The sequence below is a fragment of the Heloderma suspectum genome, chromosome 7 (genome assembly GCF_057233095.1).
Source record: "Heloderma suspectum isolate Gila_16-S chromosome 7, 16-S_ref, whole genome shotgun sequence".
NCBI classification, from domain to species: domain Eukaryota; kingdom Metazoa; phylum Chordata; class Lepidosauria; order Squamata; family Helodermatidae; genus Heloderma; species Heloderma suspectum.
This window is the reverse complement of record NC_139464.1, coordinates 67,226,705-67,243,108: the sequence shown is the minus strand read 5'-3', so window position 1 is coordinate 67,243,108 and position 16,404 is coordinate 67,226,705. Positions and strand designations below refer to the sequence as shown.

Below are 16,404 nucleotides of genomic sequence, written 5' to 3'. Positions count from 1 at the left end.
TTTAGTCGATTGGAAGGAACATTGCATGATTGATGTTACCAACAATCGATTGGTTGTGCACAACCTGTTTCAACTATGGGTTGTACCACAGGTCAACCTCTTTGCCACCATTGACAACGCTCACTGTGACTTCGTTTGTAGCGGAGTGGATTCGGATCACAGTTCCCTGGGAGACACTTTCCTCTATCACTGGGACACAGTCCTCCTATATGCATTCCCTCCAATACTGCTCATTACATGGGTCCTGGCCAAAATTTGGCTGGGTGGATCGGACTGTCAGGGTGGACACTGAGCCCATAGAATCCCAGAGTAATTCTGATTCGGAGGAAGAGCAGTTGCTCCTGGGAGAGGAGCGCACCCCTTTTTCCCAGGGCCCGCAGCTGACAGATTCCTCCCACCAACATTCCTAGATTAGAAAGCAGTCCAGGGAGTGACCCAGCACCGATAGCAGACTGGTTGGATGCGCGGCGCAGACGCAGAGAGCGGCGCCAAATGGAGAGCGCGGAAAGGAGGCGTAGCGCCCGGTTGGCGCTCAAAGAACGGTTGCGCCCAGAGGATCCAAGGGAAAAGGGGAGGGATTCTCCCTAGTCCTTATATTCAGGGGTCTGCCAGTAATTGCCTTTCAAACGGGGACCAACTGTTCCAACTTAGGGCATAGGGATGCTGCTGCTCAGATCTAGTTGCTACCTGTAGAGTTGTAAGTTGTAAAAGAAGAATAAAGCTTTGAAAAGAATCCCTTTGTCTGCGTCTGGACTTGGCTACTGGATTAGACTGAGAGAGCCCTCCAAGGAGCCCTTGACACGGACATCATTCTGATGACTTCATGATGACCCAGACAGCCATGATTTGCCACCCTGTTATCTCTGTCGGCAGGAGTCAGGTTCACACCGCCCAACTCACCATATCTCCTGACCAACAGAATGGTTATATTCAGGATCCAGACCTTATGTCCTTCCATCTTACAGCCTGGCAGATCTGACCTCCTCACTCATCCCATCTGACATAGAATAGGTCTTAGAAGTGGTTAGGAAGCCCACTGCTTGCCTTTATCCTTGGGTGGCAAGCATTTATTTATACTATATGCCAATTCGGTCTCTGTAGATCCCACTTCCTCTTCTTTTCATCATGTCCTTCAGGTCCACTTGACACTCCACAGAAGAGGACTCACTTTATCATCTCTTTGAATTTATTTATTGGCTCTGTCCACATTCTGTGGTCAGATTCAAGGGCATACAGTATTCTCTCATCCTATTACAAAGAGATTCCTCAAAGGACTTAAGAATTTATACCCTCTGGTTTCCAAACCGGTTCCTACATGGAGCTTCCTTGTTGTCCTAACCATCTTAATGTCCAAACCCTTTGAGCTCTTACTACATCCAGTCTTTGTCTGTTTACTTTTAAAATAGTTGTTGCCATAACTTTTGGGCCAAAAAGCAGGTGGACTTGCTGGCTTCTGTTCTGACCCTCTATTCACCATCCTTCATAGGGATAAAGCAGTAGTCACTGGATCTGACTTTTCTACCCAAAGAAGTTACCTCATTCCATATGAACCAGTACATAATTCTTCCTGTCTTCTTTCCTGATTCCAACCTCATCATTAGAATCTTCCCTTCATTCGTTAGACATATGAAGGGCATTAGCTTTCTATCTACATTGAACAGCTTCTTTCAGGAAGATTCTGAAACTCTTTATCTGTTAGGGGGTAAAAGCAAAGGTTCTCTGGTTTTGACTTAGTGACACAGTGGTGCTGGACTAGATGGACCGTTGGTCTGATCCAGCATGGCTCTTATGTTCTTTGTCCCCCTTTTGCGTTGTTTACCATCTTACCTACTGAAGAGTTCTGGAGAACTCAAAAGCTTACATGGTATCTTGTGACCTTTGAGTTGGCCTAAAAAAGGTACTATGGCGATATGAGTATTTAAAATTTTTCTTTTGTCATTTTGGTTTTGGCCAACACTTCACTTTTTCTATCAAAGCTAATGTCTGTTTTACCAATGTAAATATCTTTGATTCACTGAAGCACTCAGTGAAATAACGTTTATTATCTTAAGGTTCCCCTCTCTCCCCCAAAACACATATTGAATTATAAGGAAGACACTCTAATTATAAATGCAGTGGAATCTGACAGCTCTGATGATTTCAGCATAGTGAAATGTCATAGGCTACATTGGCCATGCTCTGGATTTTATCTTTGCTGTACTAGAGTCGTTTGTTCTGCTTATAATCACTTTAACAAAAACAGAATAATTTGCCTTATAATCTGTGTTGCAAAGACAGCATTTTTGAAAATAGGTATTAAGTAATGTTAACATTCCTTGTTAAGTAAATGATGTTCCTGTCAACTTGGCCTATTCTAATCTAATAGGCCAGGGCAGTAAAAAATTCCTGCTGGATATGAGATGGACTGAACAAGGGTTAGTTAAAATAAAAATATATGATACTGAGATGAAAATATGCATGACCCAAAGTTATGCTGTTGACAAATAAACAAGGAATGGTTGATCAAAATAAAATAATACGTTAAATAGATAAAATGATAACATACTAGTATTGTCCTTCTTTAGACTAAGTCCTAGCTCTTTGCAAGCAAATACAGGGAGCAATGCAATAGAATAGTCAATTTGGCAAGCAAATGGTCAAGCACACAGGTTGCAGTCCAAGGAGGTTTAGGCTAAGGCAGGAGTAGTCAAAATCGAGCAGAAGTCAGGATGCAGGCAGGCAGGCAGGCAGGAGAGCAAGCAACAAGGATCAGACAACAGCAGGAGTGGTCAAGGTAACAAGCAAGAGGTCAAACACAGTAAATCAGTCAGGTACGTTAGTCAGTTCAGAAGCAGGGCCAAGAAACAGTCCAGAGTCAGTAGCACAGAGCACCCATGATAAGGCAAAGGTAGCAGATAATGGAACTAGCAAAGGGATTATTTCCTGCAGTTCTCAAGTTACCAGTGAGAGCTGATATAGCTAAAGTTGCTAGAACTCTACCCAGTGCTCAGCTGCTTCCTGTTAGAGGCTTGTCAGATGTCCTCCTCATGAGGAGGGCCCAACTCATAAGGAGTATGAATAAGCAAGCACTCCTTCACCTAGCAACCATACAACCATGGACCTTAAGGTGCCGGCATTCTTGGGGGCTAGGTGGTGGCTCAGCATTGCCCTCTGCCTCAGAAGCTGAACTCTCTGACTCTCTAAGAGGAAGATTCAAAAGTATCACCTCTGAGGGTCCTGGACCATCTTGGCTAGTGCCAGGGTCTCCTGAGGTGCCATCTGGTCTGACAGTTCTGCCTCCTCCTCTGACGACAACTCCAGTGGCAGCATGACACCTGGGACCATGACAAATGTAATGAAAATTCATGTTCCGATGTCCCAGGAGGACACTCACTATGTTTTTTTAATCTGGGGTAATACTATTGGGAACATAATAATTGTGCAGTTGGTGATCATTCTGAGATGTGAAAACCAAGAAGAAGAAGAAGGGATCAAGAGAGACATTTTTATATCTGCCTTGAAAACAAATACTTTAGAATACAGTGAACGTACAGTCACAGAATGTACGAATGGCTGACAAGCAGCTGCATGGCCAGGTACCCCATGACCAGTCAAGCAGATAAAAGGCCTGGAGCTGGTTCTGAGTGTTAACATTTGCATTTGGTAGCTGTTCTCTGGAACCCCCAACATGAGGTCCAAAGAGGTGTCCATGCAAGTGAGGGAGGCCATCATTAGGCTGAGGAAACAAAATAAACCCATCAGAAAGATTTCATAAACAGTGGGAGTGGCCAACACAACAGTTTGGAACATCCTGAAAAAGAAGGAATTAACTGGCAAGCTCAGCAACAGCAAAAGGCCTGGAAGACCACGGAAGACAACTAAAGTGGATGACTGCAATTCTGCTCATGGTGAAGAGGAACCCTTTCACAACATCTAGCCAGGTCAAGAATGCTCTTGAGGAGGTAGGCATGTCATTGTCAACATCTACAGTCAAGAGACGGCTTTATGAATGTAAATACAGAGGCTTCACAACAAGGTGCAAACCACTGGTAATGCTCAAGAACCGAAAGGCCAGATTAGCCTTTGCCAGCAGACATCTAAAAAAGCCTGCCCAGTTCTGGAATAAGATTCTTTGGACTGATGAAACCAAGATTAACTTGTACCAGAATGATGGGAAGAGAAAAGTATGGAGAAGGAAAGGAACAGCTCATGATCCAAAGCATACCACATCATCTGTGAAACATGGTGGAGGCAGTGTTATGGCATGGGCATGTATGGCTGCCAATGGAACCGGGTCACTGGTGTTTCTTGATGAGCTGACTGCTGATAAAAGCAGCAGGATGAATTCTGAAGTGTATAGGGCTATACTTTCTGCTCAGATTCAGCCGAATGCTGCCAAACTGATAGGACGCCGCTTCATATTGCAGATGGATAATGACCCAAAACATACAGCAAAAGCTACCCAAGAGTTTCTCCAGGCAAAGAAGTGGGATGTTCTTCAATGGCCAAGTCAGTCACCTGATCTCAACCCAATAGAGCATGCTTTTCACTTCCTGAAGACAAGACTGAAGGCAGAAAGACCCACCAACAAGCAGCAGCTGAAGGCAGCTGCAGTCAAGACCTGGCAAAGCATCTTGAGGGAGGAAACTCGGCATTTGGTCATGTCTGTGGGTTCCAGACTTCAGGCAGTCATTGACTGCAAAGAATTTTCATCCAGGTATTAAAGGTGATCCTTAAGTTTGAAATGATGTTGGTTTGTTCCATTACTTCTGAGCCACCAACAATGGGGTGTGTGTGTATGCCACTGGCTGTACTTCCTGAACGGTTAGTGCCCCACTTTTGTCACACCCCTTGAATTACAGCTGAAAGTCCTGACTTTGCTCCCATCTGGGTGTGTTTCCTTTCAACTTCAATGTGGTGGTGTACAGAGCCCAACTGCCAAAACAGTTATCCTTGCTCCAATATTTCTGGCCCTGACTGTATGTTCAAACTACTTCTGCCACACTTTTGAATGTATATCTGTTTTTACCCAAATAAAAGAAATGCTGCTCCAGAGACCATTACCTGTACAAAAATAGAAAGAATATATTGTATCAGCTTCAGGAAAAGCAGTTGAGATACTGAGGCATTTTCTCATATTTTTCTGTAATAACTTTAGTTAATAGCTAATCCCAAAATGCAGGAGTCTTCACAATGCAATATTTGTTTGTTTATTTATTTGAAGTATTTTTATGCTGGCCCAAAAAGGCTCCCATACCACCTTACATATAATCAATTAAACAAGACAGTCCCTAGTTGCAGGCTTACAATCTGAAATACACAACACACAAGGAAAAAGGTATGGGGAGGGAGGAGCAAAAAAAGCAATTATTTTAGCAGAAATGTTTATTCCTGGAAATGGTTCATAAATAGTTATAATCTAAATCTTACAGACCTTTTAAAATAGTGAGCATTGTTATGTATGAAGGCAGAATCACCTCACCGTGTGCACAGTGGGAGTGAAAATGCTGGGTACCAGAAATTTGAGGTTAAAGGTTGGCTGCTGTGGGGGATAGTCCAGACAAGGAGCTCATCTTCTGATTTCCCTCATTGAACATAATCCATGATTTGGGCAATATTCTCCTGGAATAGATTATGTAGCCCTTCTTCTGGGATTGAGGTTCTAATATATGTGGTAGCTTCTTTTTGGAGATTCAGTCGTCCAGATGTCTGCATCATTCAAAGTGCCAAGAATGCTTATCCTGACAAGACATAGGTACTATGCACTGCAGACTAATATTTTAAAACATGGCTGGCTTAAAATGGCCCACATTTATATATCTTTTTGTTCGGAATAATGGAGAATTGTAACCCTATTCCCTGGGCAGTTCAGTCAGCCATCCTGTTCTCCTAAACATGCAGGCCACATGACACAAAGCCAATCTACCTTGATGCACTTAACGCATATGATGCAGTAAAGGAGCTATTGGGTAATACGAATCTCCTGTCCTATGATGTGCCTGTGGGAGATCAAGCCTCATGAAACCTTTCACAAAAAGATAGTTTTCAAACGAGCTCCAGATGTGTTCAGTACTAGCTGAAGACAGTTTAAATTCCAAACTTAGAACAAAATACATATTGTTAACTAGATACAGAGCATTCTGCAAAACGTTCAAGTTTCCAGACAAAAAGGTTGGTTACCATGAACTAATCCTTTCAAGCATATTTTAGCAGATCTTTCCATTACATCTGAGTCATAGTTCAGTGTTCAGGAAAGCAACGTAATCAATAGTAAGCTATTACCAAAATGCGGTATAACACCTGCCCGGCCTAGCAAATGTGTCCATTTACGTAACTAGAGAGCTAATGTTCATGGCATAGCTAAAGATTCAAAGGGATCCCTTCACAAATTAACCAGTGAACAAAGTAGTTTCACAAAGTCTGGTTGAAAAAACAGTGCCTTGCTTATTTTAAGCAGGGTTGAGCTAATCTTCCAGGTGTTAGCAGGTAAGATGTTCCTTAATTTTTTCACTGTAATGTCAGAGAACCACATCAGTTATGAATCTGGTGAACTGATATTATTTGCGACCCATACAACTCAGTGCTTCTTATCTGTTGGATATTATATTGCTGTATTCCTTTTTTTCAGTTTTAGAATTCATTAAGCTTCTAAATCCTTATATGCTTCCTTCCACCTTTGTTCTCTTGCTCAGTACTACCCTTTCAGCTCTTGTCTCATGGAATCTAACATCCTGTTTCAGGTTTTATAGATGTCCGTGTGCAGTCTTTACTGCACATTATCAGTTCCCTGATAATTTCTTTTCTAGCATCCTAAAAAAATCTTCTGGAGATTACTTTCTTTGGCTAACTGTATAGGAAACTGCAGGTAACTCTGTTTATCCACTCCTGTGATTTCTTTTCAAACTCACTCTTGTTCTTTTTGTGTTGGGGGGAATGCTTGTATCCACAGATATATCTTTTGATTTGGCTGCTTCAGAGGCTACTACACCTTTTCCATTAATATTTTCATGGAAGAGATTATGATTGGCCCCAAAGATCTTGATGCCTAGATAACTAAGCAGAATACGCAATCTCATGGTAACTCTTGTGATTTTCCAATATGGAAACCTTTTTATTCTCCCAGGCGTTTTAGCTTCCCAGTCTTTTAGCTTTGGTGTTTTAAATCGGTATTTTAAAACTCTGCATTGCTGCTAGGTTTTATTCTAGTTGTATTGTTATATTGCGGTTTCAATGCTCTTATATTTTATATTGTTTGATCCTGTACTTTTTGGTGTTAATTTTTGTGAACTGCCCAGAGAGCTTTGGCTATTGGGTGGTGTATGTATGTATGTGTATGTATATATATAAATAAATATTATGTGGCTTACAATTCTTAGCCCTCCAAGTCTTGCAACTTTAGGTGACCATTTTCCTAAATTATAGACATAGGGTTTTATCTTCTAAAGTAGCACCTCCTTTGTAGGGTAGTAGGGAGAAATTATTTGTTAAATGTCTCTGCATGTACACTGTAGACATTTTATCTGGGATACATGTAATTTCAAGAAACTGGCTTGATATATTGTATTTCTAAATTCAAGCTACCTGCATTATCAGTAGATAATAGGATCTGTGACAAACCGGTGTTACTGTACTTCGAACTGGTGTTCCTGCACTTCCTACCTCTGAGAAATATAGGCAAAGGGTGTCTTCTTGCCTATCCTACCTCCTATCCTACTTGTGAGGACAGGTTGCAAGACACCATTTGTCTATATTCCTCAGAGGTAGGCTGCTACCAATTACATTTTATTAATATCTCTTACTAATATTCCATATTTAAATATCCTGGATATATGGGAATCCAGACTTACAGCTTTTATTTAAGGAAACAAATAGACCCTGGTTCAGAGCCTCTTTCACAGTCCTTAATAACCAGGTTAGCATGCTTGTCAAGCAGTCCAGTGCATAGATAATGCCAACCTTCACACTAGGCAGGAGAATCAAATCAACTCTAGCTTCTAATTCAAGCAAAGCAAAGTTCAGAAACAGCCAGTTGCTGTTAAAATAAAATGAAACATAAAAGTAGCTAACTAACCCTTACTTATCAGGATCCTAAGAATAACTCACCAAAACAGCCTTCACATGGGGGATGGGATGAGGCTCACCTGGGTTCTGAGACTGGCTTGGTCTTGTCTTCGCTCTTTGCCAGCCAGTCAGACACCAAGGGGTTCATCACACGGAGCTTTTATCCTGCTATTGAGATAGCTCTCTCTTGGAAGTTTGCGGGCTCTTCAGATGATGCCGTTACCCTCCAGGATGTCTCCTGCCATTTCCTCCAGCCTATCTCGTGTTTTCCCCAGGCACAAAAAAATGTGGTATTTTTTCCAGCCTACAGAGCAGAAGTGCCATGACCTCCCTGTGAAATTCTCCAATAGCAGAAGAAACTACTGTGTCTGCCTGCTGTGGGCATTAGTTTTCAGTTGTTGGGGGCACGGTCAGGATGAGAATTGACAGGAGCAAGGGCAAGAATCGCCTGCGATTGAATCTCTTTCCTCTGCATTTCTCAGTTGGAGGGAGAAGAGGGTAAAATGCCTCCCTGAAACAAAGGGAGACACATCTGATCCCCCACCCCACCAAGCTCAGAAGCAACGGCCTCTGTTGTTTCAGAGCACCCTATTAAGTTCAGTGGGGCTTACTCCCAAGTAAGTGTGCCAAGCATTGCAGACTTACAGCATATCTTACATTTTATATCTATTCAGAAGTAATTCAGAGGTTTCCTGGGGCTGTGAGAAAACAGTACAGCAGAAGTTAAGCTATGAAAACAAGACTACCCTCCCCCCGCATGCCAGGGAGGGAGGAAGGCACTCCCTCTGTTCAAACTACGTGGCTGCCACGTAGAGAAGCCATTCCTAATCCCTCAAAGAAACCAAAAGCAGGAAGCTCCGGAAAGGATGTGGGTTTTTTGCTTAATGTAGAAACACCCAAAGAAAATATTTCACAATGCAGGTGTTTCTGTTGGGGTTTGTCAGCTCCCAGAGATGGAAATTCAAAATTACCAATCAATAGCATGGGAGGACCTGGCCATGCATCCTCTAAGTGCAGATTTTGGGGTCTGTTAACCTGGCTATGCCTGGTATATCGTTTCTTCAAAGATATTGGGGGGTTGGAAAGTTGGATTCATTACAGGATTTCTTTGCTCCAGGTTAAAAAAAAACATATACAAAGTATCCCCATCCTTTGTTTATTTATCTCTGTATTTCTGTTAATGCTTTTTAAAAAACAACAACACACAAATTATGATAGAGAATGTGGATTGGGTAAGTCTGTCCAGTTTTTATCGACAGCTCCTTATTGTTCCTACTTCCAAGTAGGTGGAGTTGGCATACTCTCTGTCCTTGAGTGTCTGTTAGTAGAATAGAGTGGAGAAGACTATGACAAAAGCAAATGCTGGTGAGTGATTTTCTTTTTCATCCATAAAATACCAAGTGTCAAATGCTTTACCAGTCACTACCTCACTCAGCGCTGAGAAAGCATTTCACAGGGCTCAGTGGCCTTCTCCCTTTTGTTCACTTTATAAAAGTTTGGCTTTGCTGACAACTTTATTGGATGAGTCAAGGCAGAGTACATCAGTGATGGCAGTTGCATTGCATTCTCCTTCTCCTTTGGTCTTTTTTAATTTTATTTTAAAGCAGAGGGGTACTCTGTCTTTCCCATATCTGTGACCCTTAAAAAAATGTTCATAGTTTCTGTAGATATGTGTTTTAATCAAATGCCACTAACACATATATCAAGAAACTATGAGCATAATATTTTTCTTTAAAGAGAGACTAATGTGAGAAAGAGGGAGCAGTCTTCTCCTTAAAAAAACTATACCAAGGAGGGAGAACTCATGCCACTGCCATCACATTTATACTCTGTCTTGACTCATCAAATAAAGTTGCTAGAAAAGCCAAACTTTTAAACAAAGATGTACAGTGCTCCAGGACTCATGCAAATATTCTTCATCTTCCTTTAAACAATCCAAAGCAATCTGTCACAGTATAGGACTCCATGCTGTAGATGATTCTGTCATTTCTCCTGGAAACTGAACCCAGCTTAATACTGAAATATCTGCATATCCTCATTTTCTTTTTATAAAACCTGTACTGAGCAGACTTGTTTAAGCATACAAATAAATACTAATGGAAAGTCATTAAACTAAAGTTCGTTAAACTAAATACTCAGAGCATCTCAAAGTGCACAGCCCAAGACCCTGATGTCTCAACTGCCCATCTTCTTCATGGGCAGGATTAAAATAATAAAAATGAAGGCTGTGATTAGGCTCGCACATATCTTTGACTTAAACTGCCTGCTAAAATGTTTATCTCCTTCAATAAAATGTTCTGACACTTCGTGAGGCTCTCAAGATAGATCAGAAAAAAGGTATTAAAAGTTATGGAAGTAGACTTTTAAGACATGGAGTGTCATGACTTATTTCATTATTATTTTGGCATATTATATTGGAGCTGTAGCCTGCTTGATCCTTCTAGCCCAACATAAATATCATGCTGTCTCAGCATGGAGAGAGACATGGCTTCGTTTTCTCACTTTCCTTTCAAAAATATCCCCTTCATTTCTCTATTATTGGTTAAGGGTTCCAAATAATCTAAAAAGGAAGCTTTTAATTAATACCACATGGAGTTTGATGACTTCCCCCAATAATCATGTACTGAAATAAGCCTCTAGTGTTATTTTTCTGTTTTCAGCCATATAAACTTTCTGTGTGAACTTGAGAAGAAATCCATTTACAACTGAATATTGGAGGAAACAGTGATGCATATAAGCAAACACAGAAACTTCCAGTTGATAGCTCAGTGAAAGCACTTCTTGATAGTATTAGTAGTTTTGCAACTGTGAACATTTTAAGAAAGAAATTATAGGAATTATTTTCCTGTTATGAGTATTTCATTTTAAAAATGTTTCTATCCCTTATGTGTTGCCCCAACTTTCCTTTTAGCCCTTGATTATGAAGGGGCTACATTTAACTTCCCTACAGATGTGTGTGAAGCATGTGAATGAATGAGGGATGCTGGGTTGTATAGAAAGCCTCTTGTCTCTTTGTCTTATCTCAGTTGGAGAGACATTGGGGAGAGAATGACTGACACTTGTGATGGGCTAACACCCTTTGTCTTGATTTGGAATCAGTTTGGCATTTACATGCTCAGCTCTTTCTGAGTGTGGTTATGATGGTGCTGTAATGTACTGCCCCTGTGAATTGTATCTTCTTCTTGTATTGCCCATGGAATGCTGGGAGCAAAAGCTCCCAGAATTCAACCATGGTAGACAGCAACTTGGTAATTCAGCTACCACCACTCTGAAAGCAAAAACCACCCATTAACATTTGCATGTACATTTGTAGACTTCTCCCAATTCTGAACTTGTTGAGCACAATCCAGACAATGAGATACTCATAATACAAACACTTTTTCATTACATTACTGAGTATAGCTGATGTGGTATCTGCTATTTGAAATTACCATTTTTAATTGGAATTATGCTACCTGGAAACAGGTTAGGGTAATATCTAATGCTGTCACAGTGGTAGCACTAATGATGTTGTACTAGTGAAAACCAATGCTAGGGCAACTTCATTAATGCCTGTTAGGCAAAGGGAAAAAGGTGATTTGTCACTGAATCTCATTGGCAAGCTGCACTGCCAAAATTTTGAGGCAAATTACTGCTTTTTCCTTTTTCCTAGCAAATGCTAATGGCATTGTGCTAGCATTAGTTTACACTAGCACAGTGCCATTAGTTTTTTTTTTAAAAATCAGATAATGGATGTAGGTTTTCCTGTTTTCTGTAAACAGATATGATCTTAAAGATGTACATCACTGATAGCTGATGGCTATATTTGTTGTAGACTGATAATCATAGCTTCTGACTTCCATCACATTATAAAATGGTGGAGGTGGCATGGAAATGAAAACGTTTGGATATTCATAACATAGGTTACCAGAGAGATTGAGAAAGTCTAAAAGGCATTTAAGTGGGAGGGAGAAAGCCAGTACAATGAAAGGAGTTTCCCTCCCTGCTGTAATAAATGGTGGAGAGTTTCAAGTGTGGTGGAGAGTTTCATGTATACACTGAGGCACCCCTAAGATACTTTTAGATTGAGGTCTGTGTGTTTAGGATAGGAGTTTAAGACTTTGATAAGAGAAGGTGCCAGTTATGAAATAAGGTGGTTGGAGGACAGATGGTGGCTCATCTTAGGAAAACAAGCTGAGCTGTAATAAAAGAATGTAATTTAGGCTTGAGCTTATCCTGCTTTTTCCTTTGTTTTCTTTATAATGTAATAAATGTGGGATAGGGATCTGTCTTCTATATACAATTCTATAATAATATAATTACCTGCTTTGAGTCACGAGGTATCTTAATGAGAGTCCTCAGTGCTGGACCAGACCTAGGATGCCTTAGTTCTAATAGTAGCTAAGCTCACCAAAAAGATTTGGGAAATTAGTATCTGTGTATGCCTTAAGTTTCATAAGAAAAGTAATATATAAATATATTAAATAGATAAGCACTCCCATTTTACAGACAGCGCCATCAGTGATATACCTCAAATATTATTATGAGTATCAGTGATCTTGCAAATTACTGTGAAATTGTAGAAGACAGCTAAAAGATGCTGCTGTAATGAGGAATCTAAGAAACACAGTCAAAACAATGTAATCCTTTTTATGCGTTGAAAATGACCAGTAGAGAGTTCCTAGATTTTCCTCTATAGTTTGGCAGTGATCCTACTTCAGTCCTGCTATATATGAAATATATAAAATTTTGGCAAATAGCTTTCTTATTCTTAATGTATAATAAAATTGTACCTATTTTAGAAAAGATATAACCATGCCTTTTGTCAGGAAAATGATTTAGAGAATGGAATGACCTCATTAAATATTATTCACCCAGGTCTCTTAATCTGTGAACTGTTTGAATGGCTGTTCCAGAACAAAGACATTCTTTCAATACTAAAGCCTTTGATCTCTTATGTATACTAATTATCAGTTATGACTTACACTGTGCTATCCCATTTGTTCTGTTGTTGGATGCAATCCAGTTTCTCTTCCACTCTTAAATTCTTTTGTCCTGCTATTTCATATTCTGTTTCAAAAACTATTTTTCATATGTCTGGCTCAGCTATTGCATCATTGTCATGCTAAGGATCGGAAGTATTTGTTTATGTCTGGCTCAACTATTGCATCATTGTCATGCTAACGATGGGAAGTATTTGTTTATGTCTCAATAAGCATTATAAAACCAGGAATAGTGACTCCTGAATTACATTATCCTTATCATGATACATATACAGTAAACTTTCACAAAGCTTGAGAAAAAGAAGTAACAGATTATTTAAAAGGAATCAGGCACAGAAATTGATTGAAACTTTCTGTTGGATTGTTTTCTTTGTTTATCTCCTTTAGTGCATTTAGTAATTATAAAAAGGCAGAAATTATAAATAGCCTTATGTCCACATTTATTTTGACCACTGCTATTTTGTTTTCTAGCTTTAGCAATGGGCCTATATGCTATAAATTACTGTCTTTTCTTTAATGGTATGGATGCATGATCTTGTTGAGGTTACCAAGGTGTGGAAAGCAACTGTAAGACGCTCGTGAGCTTTCCCCAGAGTGATGGTAAGATCTGGAAGTGGCTCATTTTCTGAAGAGAAACTGCATTTGCCCAAGTATTGATCTTTTGTTAGTGTATTGTGTTTTTGTTGTTGATTCTAATATCCAGTGACTTGGAAAAGTTTGAAAAGAAAATCAGGTGCATTAGCCAGTTACGTAAGGTACTTTTTCCTTCCTTCCCTTGTGAAATAGAACTGCCAGAGTCTTCCATTGTCCCTTTCACAATCCTTGAAAGCAGTTCAGAGTGTAAATTCTTTGAAATTTAGCCAACAAAGTCAGCATTCCTTAGACTGCACTTCAATATTCACAGCATATTAATAGTGACTGAACAATGGGATGCAGCCCCAATTATTGGCCCTTTTCTACTTCCTAAGATGAAGATGACCTGACTCTCAACTAAGGGGAGAAAGGTTATTAACACCCCATTCTGTAAGAAAAAATGGAAAAAGTTATTTTGAATGGAGCTATATCAGTATGCTTCTCTCTGTCTTTGATGAGTTAAATCTAATTTCATTATCTAACTTTAATCCCAGGTTGACAGTGACATTGGAGAAGGCAGGCCAATCCTGTGAGTACATATGTGCAAGCACACACGCACTAAGGGTGCAATCCTGTGCACGTTTAGAAAGAAGAAAAATGTTTAGAAAGAGCCAGTATGGTGTAGTGGCAAGAGCGTTGGACTGGGAGCTGGGAGATCCGGGTTCTAGTCCCCACTCGGCCATGGAAGCTCACTGGGTGACTTTGGGCCAGTCACACACTCTCAGCCCAACCTACCTCACAGGGTTGTTGTTGTGAGGATAAAATGGAGAGGAGGAGGATAATGTAAGCCGCCTTGGGTTCCTTGCAAGAGGAATAAAGGCGGGATATAAATGCAATAATAAAATAAAAAAAATAAAAGAAGCCCTACAGATCCCAGCATTTCCCAGCCAGCCATGGGATCTGGGAGTCATAGGACTTTTTCTCTTTCTAAACATGGACAGGATTGCATCCTAACTCACACAGATCAGTCTTTGTAGGGTCATGAAAGTCTACATGTTGACAGAAACAAACAAAAAATCTTTGTTGGTAAGTATCTTTGGTCTCAGAATGTCTGGTTTTAATGCTGCAAAGCTTGTGGCACAATGTCCAATGAATCAAACTTCAACATTCACTGGTGCAAAACCTTTAGATATTCTGATTCCTCAGGCTGTATTTTGAGGACATGGATTCAGCATACTTAAGTTACACAACCTTTTCCTAAATGTATCTGTTTTTTCTCTTGTTTCTTAATTTCGATTTAAAATCTCCATTACTAAAAAGATAATCTGTTTTGATACTTATGAATTAGAAAGTGACTTGTTCAAATATCACTGCAGTAGAGGTAAGTAACAAGCTGTTGCATCTTTGTTCAAGGGCCAATCTGATATGTCCAGCTTAAAAGTCCCATGTGTGTGTTTGATGATTAGCCAAGTGCTTCAATAGGTTAAATATATAATAATCTCCAGATACATTTCTTTTACTCTGATACATTTTGACATAGAAGTTAATTTCCAGATGGAACAGCTTTTGTGTTGATTTTCAACATAATTTAAATTAGCACATCGATAACTGGAATATTTCCCTATGTATAATCACATAAAGTAGCTACTAATCAAATTGTTATTTTATCTCTTTGTTATACATTTTTACAAAAAAATACAAAACATCCATAGGAGTGATATATCAATAGGTCTACATGTATTTAAAAATGTGTGCAGTGTAGACATGACATTATTTAATTTAATGATGCTTATTAAATAAGACTTAACCAGCACATTTAACATTCCCCTTCATACATGATTTGAGAATTTCGATAATGATGCTCATCTCTTGCTAGAGAGTGGTTATGTCAGAATGTGACCACTTAGAAAGCATGGTTTCTAAAATACATTTAATTCCCCAAAGTTCTTGAAAATGTAGCGTGGTATGTCCGTGCCTGTCTCTAGGAAACCATTCACTGACTCTGTACTCCGTTGTAAAGTTTTGCTCCAACTACAGTAATCTGTACTTAGAAATAGATGCATATATATATCATTATTATTCCTCTGCTGCATTTTTTAAAATGAAATGGCTGTGCTCTAAAAAAACCCCCACAACTCCGGGAACTCTCGTGTAGATCCTGCATGGAGAACCACTTCACTCTCTGAATGTGCAATCCACTAGATATCAGTGTACAGCCGTGCCTTCTAAAAGTAATGTGTGAAACTGCCATCTTCACATTTTCACATTTTATCTATGTAACTGAAAATGTATGAGTGTGTTTTGCTGTATTTCAGGAGAAGCAGAGATTTTTGACAGATGTCTTACATGAAGTGATGCTGCTTGATGGCCTGGCTAGTTCACACCCAGTGTCACAGGAAGTGCAGCAAGCCACAGACATTGACAGGGTGTTCGACTGGATTGCCTATAAAAAGGTGGGAATAGAAAAAAGACACATATTTTCTCTCTCTCTGGTCATTATTACAACAATGTGGTGTTTTTGTTCTGCAACAGCAAGAAAAAGGCTATATTTGGCAAAGTCCATTCATGATTCTCTTTTGTGACCAAATCCTAAACAGAAAGCATTCTGGTCCTCCATCCATTTTACAAACCCAATACTGTGTCAGGTGTTTAGAACTTAATACAGATATAAAACTCTTAACATAACAAATAAGAGAAGGTGTTTTATAAATGACATAATATGCAAAAATATAGCATTTCAGTTGGTGGCAGGAGTAGCTCATTGTCTATTTTGTCATTTAAAGGATTTTCTCATTACATATTTGCTTGT

The 16,404-nt window shown here is 39.6% G+C and overlaps 1 protein-coding gene across 1 annotated transcript in view; it reads left to right on the top strand.

Annotated features, from left to right (window-relative positions):
• TRHDE (thyrotropin releasing hormone degrading enzyme) overlaps positions 1–16,404 on the top strand; it is a 379,983-nt gene that overhangs the window by 189,049 nt on the left and 174,530 nt on the right. Inside the window, exon 6 of the mRNA XM_084810483.1 lies at positions 15,911–16,048. Coding sequence (XP_084666609.1) covers positions 15,911–16,048 — 138 coding nt within the window. The remainder of the gene's footprint in view (positions 1–15,910; positions 16,049–16,404) is intronic.